General features: G+C 41.1%; 1 protein-coding gene across 1 annotated transcript; it reads left to right on the top strand.

Moving 5' to 3' along the window:
* The first annotated feature begins 270 nt into the window (after positions 1-270).
* On the top strand, positions 271-7,121 carry RFPL4A (ret finger protein like 4A). Its single transcript, XM_004283270.3, has 2 exons — positions 271-2,819; positions 6,146-7,121. The coding sequence occupies exons 1-2, from the start codon at positions 2,534-2,536 to the stop codon at positions 6,724-6,726; spliced, it is 867 nt and encodes a 288-aa protein (XP_004283318.2). The 5' UTR covers positions 271-2,533; the 3' UTR covers positions 6,727-7,121.
* The last annotated feature ends 614 nt before the right edge of the window (positions 7,122-7,735 follow it).

Here is a 7,735-nt window from a genome sequence, read left to right as displayed (position 1 = left end):
TTTTTTCTGGATATATGCCCGGGGGGGGGGGGTCGCTGCATCATACGGTAGCTCTATTTTTAGTTTTTTAAGGAACCTCCATACTGTTCTCCACAGTGGCTGCACCAATTTACATTCCCACTAACAGTGTACAAGTATTGTCTTTTCTCCACATCCCCTCCAACATTTGTTATTTGTAGACTTTTTGGTTATGGCCATTCTGACTGGTGTTAAGGTGATATCTTGTTGCAGTTTTGATTTTCATTTCTCTGATTAGCACTGTTAAGCATCTTTTCATGTTCTGGATGGCCATCTGTATGTCTTCTTTGGAAAGTATCTATTCAGATCATCTGCCCATTTTTGATTGGGTTTTTTTGGTTTTTGATATTGAGTTATATAACTTGTATATTTTAGATATTAACCCCTTGTCAGTTGCATCAGTTACAAACAGTTTCTCCCATTCCTTATGTTGTCTTTTCATTTTGTTGATGGTTTCCTTTGCTGTACAAAAGCTTTTAAGTTTAATTAGGTCCCATTTCTTTATTTTTGCTTTTATTTCTTTTGCCTTGGGAAACTGATCCAAGAAAATGTTGCTACAATTTATGTCAAAGAATGTTCTGCCTGTGTTCAATTCTAGGAGTTTTATGGTTTCAGGTCTTATATTCAAGTCTTTAAAGCATTTTGAATTTATTTTTGTGTATGGTGTGAGGGAATGTTCTAATCTCATTGTTTTACATGCAGCTGTCTAGTTTTCCCAGCACCACTTGTTGAAGAGACTGTCTTTTCTCTATTGTATATTCCTTCCTCCTTTGTAGTAGATTAACTGGCCAGGGGTGTGTAGGTCTTTTTCTGGGCTATTTTGCTCCATTGATCTCTGTATCTGTTTTTGTGCCAGTACCATGGTGTTTTTATTACTGTAGCTTTGTAGTATAGTCTGAAGTCTGGGAGGGTTATGTCCGCAGCTTTATCTTTTTTCTCAAGATTGCTTTTGCAATTTCAGGTCTTTTATGGTTCCATAAAATTTTAGAATTATATGTTCTAGTTCTGTGAAAAGTATCAAGGGTATTTTATAAAGATTTCATTAAATCTGTAGGTTGCATTTAGTAATATGGCCATTTTAATAATATTAATTCTTGCAGTCCAAGAGCTTTGGATATCTTGCCATTCCTTTGAATCACCTTCAATTTCCTTCATCAGTGTTTTATAGTTTTCAGAGTATAGGTCTGTCACCTCCTTGGTTAAGATTATTCCCAGGTGTTTTGTTTTGCTGTTAATAATTCTTTTTTTCTTTCTTTTTTTTTTAAATTGAAGTATAGTTGATTTACAGTGTTGTGTTAGTTTCAGGTGTGCGGCAAAGTGATGCAGTTATACATACATATATATCTATTTTTTTCAGATTCTTTTCCCTTATAGGTTATTACAGAATATTGAGTATAGTTCCCTGTGCTATGCAGTAGGTCCTTGTTGGTTATCTCTTTTATATATAGTAGTGCGTATATGTTAATCCCAAATTCCTATTTTATCCCTCCCCCCCTTTCCCCTTTGATAACCATAAGTTTGTTTTCTATGTCTGTGGGTCTATTTCTATTTTGTATATAAGTTCATTAATACTATTTTCCCCCAGGTATTTTTTTGATGGATTTTAAATGAGATTGTTTTTTTACTTCCTCTTCCTGATAGTTCATTATTAGTGTATAAACACACAACAGATTCCTGTATATTAATCTTGTATCCTACAACCTTGCTGAATTCATATTAGTTTTGATGTAGAGACTTTGTTTCTTTATACAGAGTATCATGTCATCTGCAAATTGTGACAGTTTAACTACATTCCTGCCAATTTGAATGCCTTTTATTTCTTTTTCCTGTCTAGTTGCTATGGCTATGAGTACCAATACTATGATAAATAGAGTGGTAAGAGCGGGCATCCTTGTCTTGTTCCTGAATTTAGAGGAAAGGCTTTCAGCTTTTCACCACTGAGTATTATGTTGGTTGTAGATTGGTTGTAAATGAGCTTTATTATGTGAGTTATGTTCCCTCTATAGCCTGTTGATGAGGGTTTTTATCAGGAACGGATGTTGAATTTTGTGAAATGCTTTTTCTGCATCTATTGAGATGATCATGTGATTTTTATCTTCCTTACAATCAACTTTTGAAAGTTCTCAAGGAGATCGTTTATGTTGTCTTTTTCTAATCATGTCTTCCAAACTGAGTGTGCATCTGACACTTATAACACCTTTCAATATGGATGAGGCCCACCTCAGTAGCCATACATGGCTGGTGGACACCATATCTGACAGCTCAGGTGTAGTATAAACGCTCTCACCACCTAAATTATACCCCAAGGATGAATCATGTCCTTCATTCCAAACAGCATTTCAAAAATCAGAACTTTGGGGCTATGAGTCATTTATATTTATGTCTTATGTCTTCATTACATAGTAATAATGATTTCAAATCACTATGCATGTAAAGATAAAAGTGACCCAGGGAATAGTATCGATTCAACTCATGGAAATTCCAATCTCATGTGCATTTTTCCCATAGAGGACCCATGGCTGAACACTTTAAGGAAGCAAGTAAATGTATGGTTTGCCTGAATTATCTTGAAAACCCCATGTACCTGAAATGTGGATATGTCTGCTGCTTCCGGTGCCTCGATTCACTGCAGAAGGAGGTTGATGGGGGTGGTTTATTGTGCCCCAACTGCTCTGTGGTCTCACAGAAGAATGACCTCAGGCGCGCTCTCAAGCTCGGAGCTCTGGTTTCAAAGGTTAAGGAGTTAGAGCCCCAGCTGAGAGCTGTTCTCCAGATGAACCCAAGGATGCGGAAGTTCCAAGGTAAGACATCTATACAAACTGTCAACCCATAAAGGGCCCTGGAAAAAGCACCTGTTCAAAAGCTCTCCACTAAATAAGGGCACTAGCTGAATTCTGGCACCTGAAATTTCTATTCTTTCCAAGAAACCGTTGTTCTCACCTGTAAGTATAGATAAGAACTATCTGTTGACTTTATAAAAATTTGTATTGGAGTATAGTTGATTTACAATGTTGTGTTAGTTTCAGGTGTACAGCAAAGTGAATCAGTTATACATTTACACATATCCACTCTTTTTTAGATTCTTTTCTCATGTAGGTCGTTACAGAGTATTGAGTAGAGTTCCCTGTGCTATACAGTAGGTCCTTATTAGTTGTCTGTTTTATATATAGTAGTGTGTATGTGTCAATCCCAATCTCCCAATTTATCCCTGCCCCGCTTCCCCCTATCTGTAGATTTTTTTTTACATCTTTATTGGAGTATAATTGCTTTACAATGGTGTGTTAGTTTCTGCTTTATAACAAAGTGAATCAGTTATACATATACATATGTTCCCATATCTCTTCTCTCTTGCGTCTCCCTCCCTCCCACCCTCCCTATCCCACCCCTCTAGGCGGTCACAAAGCACCGAGCTGATCTCCCTGTGCTATGCGGCTGCTTCCCACTAGCTATCTATTTTACGTTTGGTAGTGTATATATGTCCATGCCACTCTCTCACTTCGTCCCAGCTTACCCTTCCCCCTCCCCATGTGCTCAAGTCCATTCTCTAGTAGGTCTGTGTCTTTATTCCTGTCTTACCCCTAGGTTCTTCATGACATTTTTTTTTCTTAGATTCCATATATATGTGTTAGCATACGGTATTTGTCTTTTTCTTTCTGACTTACTTCACTCTGTATGACAGACTCTAGGTCCACCCACCTCACTACAAATAACTCAATTTCGTTTCTTTTTATGGCGAGTAATATTCCATTGTATATATGTGCCACATCTTCTTTATCCATTCATCTGCTGATGGACACTTAGGTTGCTTCCATGTCCTGGCTATTGTAAATAGAGCTGCAGTGACCATTTTGGTACATGACTCTTTTTGAATTATGGTTTTCTCAGGGTATATGCCCAGTAGTGGGATTGCTGGGTCCTACGGTAGTTCTGTTTGTAGTTTTTTAAGGAATCTCCATACTGTTCTCCATAGTGGCTGTACCAATTCACATTCCCACCAGCAGTGCAAGAGTGTTCTACCTGTAGATTTTTAAGAAAAGATAATATTCAGGCCATGCCCTAGTCCTGTGCTCTCCAATATTAGACACATAGGAATATTTCCAGTGGCCACTGGCAGCTCCTGATCACTTGAAACGTGGCGACTGCCACAAGTAGAAATCAGATTTGGATATATTGGAGGATACGGAATGTATTATTAAAATCAGTTATACCTGATTGTTATTTTTAAACATGTGAGAAAATTTAAAATCCACACGGGGCTCTCATTGCGTTTCTTTGGGCGGCACTGCAACACAACATGGTTTTTCAGATTTGAGGATGTATGAGTTCCCTGACCATCCAGTTTAAATGTAGCTTCCTCTTCTTGAACACTGGGCTGACCCGAGAATCTGGATTTCTGACTTGAGCTCCGGTGGTGCTGCTAGAGCAGGTTCATGGCCCACGCTTTGAGTAACAGGCCCCTGCATCTAGTGAATCTGAACTCTTCAGGTAGCGAGGCCCAGAGATATGCGCTGTTTAAAAGCCCCAGGTGGGGCTTCCCTGGTGGCGCAGTGGTTGAGAGTCCGCCTGCCGATGCAGGGGACACGGGTTCGTGCCCCGGTCCGGGAAGATCCCACATGCCGCGGAGTGGCTGGGCCCGTGAGCCATGGCCGCTGAGCCTGCGCGTCTGGAGCCTGTTGCTCCGCAACGGGAGAGGCCACAACTGTGAGAGGCCCGCGTACCGCACAAAAAAAAAAAAAAAAAAAAAAACCCCAGGTGATTCTATGCACAGGGAGTGTGGACAAGGAATACTTAGAGAACAAGCCCCCCAGGGAAAAGGATGTTAAAATTGCATGCGGTCGTGACTGTAGGTTTCAATCCTGTTGCCGAGTCTGGACCTGAGCACTGCAGCCTGTGCTTCACTCCCTGCCCTGGACCTAAGATGCCCAATTCAGGCTCAGAATTCTGAGCAAAGGGGAATTATCACAGCTTAGCTACGTGTCTAATTCGGGATGCTAGGACAGACCTCCCAGGCTCATTGGAGAGTGCCACAGTCTCATCCTGTCGCCCATTCCCTGCCTCCTACAATGGGTCCTTGGGTGTGAACGGGGTGTGATGATTGTGCGATGATACACAATCCAGCCAGCAGTGTCATCGGGAAAGTAACCACTTGTTTTACTTCTTGAGTGAGTTTCCGTTTTGCTCCCTGCAAACCTGTATTTATGATGGTGAAACCTGTCACAGAAACTTGACAGGCCTTCACAATTTCTCTCCAATGGTCGGGAAGTCTGAGCACCTCCCAAAGAACCATGTTATAAGGGAGCCAAGTGAAGTCATTGGCCTTTGGTCCAGAGGGTTTATTTCTGGGGCTCCTGGGGCTCTATGCACATGGTCACGTTAGGACAGGCAGGTCTATGCACCCGTCCTCATCACAGGGTTAGTTGGAGATGTTGCCAAAACACATAGTACTTCTCCAGTTTACCTGGCCCGTGAGCACTGCCGCATCCAGTTCTGGGTCTAAGTTGCTACAAGATCCCAGCACATCCTTAGCCATGTCTATGGGAATCCCTTCCTCTGTCTTGACTTCCAGAGTTAACCCATCTCATCCAAAGACTCCTAGCAGGTTTTCTTTGTATTTTTCTATGGCTCCAGAGAATGAAAAAGAACTGGAATGCAATTGCCTATTTGACAACTCTAAGCAAAGAAAGTAGATGCAAAAAGAAGAAAAAAGAAAATAATTACCTTTCAAAATTATTCTGCAATATATAAAATCACCATCATTCCCATGTATGTCTGGTGTCTGTATTTTGACATCTATGGCAACTGGAAATTTCTGAGAAAAATCAACACCCATGGACTCTTTTTTTCATGTATATCATGTACTGAAGAGAAGAAATAATATTTTAATCAAATAATCCAGTTAGTGTAAAGAAAACACCAGTATGAATCAGAAAGACTAGTTCCATTTTAATCATTCATTCTATACATGGAATTGGATCTAATCCAGGTCAGGGAATCTTCCCCAGGAACCTTCTGCTTAGGAAAGAAGTGTAGAGTTAAAGAAGTGAAAGTGAGTGAAACATTTGGGACTTTTCAGAAGCCGTGCATTGTAGTGTCTAGTGTACGTAATTGCTTATTTTTCTTTCCACAGTGGATGTGACCTTGGATGTTGACACAGCCAACAAGTACCTCATCATTTCTGAGGACCTGAAAACTGTCCGTTGTGGGTTTTTCAAGCAGAAGAAGAGGTCCCGACCTGAGAGATTCAGCCGTACAACTTGTGTCCTGGGATTCCCTCTGTTCACCTCTGGCCGCCATTACTGGGAGGTGGACTTGGGGTCCAGCCAAGAATGGGACGTGGGCGTTTGCAAAGAATCTGTGCGTCGACGAGGGAAGACTCAACTGGCTCCAGATCTTGGCTTCTGGACTGTGAGTTTGAGAAATGGAGACGTCTTCTCTGCCCACACTGTGCCTTCCACTGTTCTCAAGGTGGGCCCCAGGTTACATCGAGTGGGGATTTTCCTGGATATGAATATTGGAATTGTTTCCTTTTATCACGTTGGTGACGGATCCCATATTTTTACATTCACTAAAGTTTCTGCTGGGCAGCCACTGCGTCCATTTTTTTCTCCTGCATATCCAACTGAGGATGATCAAAGCTTCCTGAGAATCTGTCCTTTGATGAGTCTAGGCACTGACGGTCCTCTGTGGAATCCAGGGCAAAGCAAGTGAAACTCTGACTATGGAAACATGGATAGGAAATTCTTGTGTACACATAGCTGTGGATGGGAATGTTCCTCTTTGCTACACATATGGTGCAAACATGTAGCAGAAAGTTATGGAACAATTCATGAATCATTAACACAAATTGTATTAGGGAAAGTTACATTTCCAGAATGAGTGTTATGGACTTGTTTATTTCTGTTCCAATTATTATGTTCTTTCAGATCAATCTCCAAATGTTTTCTTTTAATTTCCTGTAAGCTTAACTTAGTGCATGATGGAGATTATAAACTAAATAAATTATAATAATTATAAACTAAATAAAGTTCATTTGTGATTCTACAGATGCATTTTTCTACATATTATGGAACTAAGACATGTTTCAACAGTAAAAAAAAAAAAGTGTGCACGTATTCAGTTTCACTCAACAACTGAGAAACACACGTGCATTTCAAGTGCACCTTGAACTCTACGGGCCGTATTCCATTTCTGTTGGACGTTGCCGGTCATGCTCCAAACCCTTCTACCCACAGCTGGACCCATCTGGCTATGGCAGGAGGCCTTGCAGAACCTGAGAAGTTGATTTAGTCAACGGGAGACATTCACCGTCTTATGCAACATGTGAAGCCGTGACGATAAAGAAAAGGAAACCCTGTCATTTCTCCAGCTTTTGTATAAAAATCAAAGTCAGTTTACTTCTCTCAGGACAGAGTATTCAGTCCATTGCCCCTAAGTGCACACACACTGCCTGGCGCAGAGATGGCCTCAGACAACACTTGCTGAATTCATAAACGTCTCCATTCTGCAGACCTTGTCTCTCAAGTACGCCTTTTGGAGAAATCTGAGACGTGAAGAAGAAATTCCATCAGAGTGGACTCACCTCAAGTCCACTAGGCTCTCCTGGGGCCTCCACCTGCTTCCACTGATCGCGCAGCTCTGGAGTGAGATTCCCCTGCAGGGGCTTTTATTGGAGACGGTTCCCATTTCCTCCTTATTCACATTCCACCTCCCCTCCTTT

Source organism: Orcinus orca, chromosome 20, assembly GCF_937001465.1.
Source record: "Orcinus orca chromosome 20, mOrcOrc1.1, whole genome shotgun sequence".
NCBI classification, from domain to species: Eukaryota; Metazoa; Chordata; class Mammalia; order Artiodactyla; family Delphinidae; genus Orcinus; species Orcinus orca.
This window is presented reverse-complemented; position numbering and strand designations above follow the sequence as displayed.

Coding starts and splice junctions, on each gene's coding strand:
- RFPL4A (XM_004283270.3), top strand. CDS start 2,534: ATGGCTGAACACTTTAAGGAAGCAAGTAAATGTATGGTTTGCCTGAAT. Junction 2,820..6,145: donor AAGGATGCGGAAGTTCCAAG/GTAAGACATCTA, acceptor TTCTTTCCACAG/TGGATGTGACCTTGGATGTT.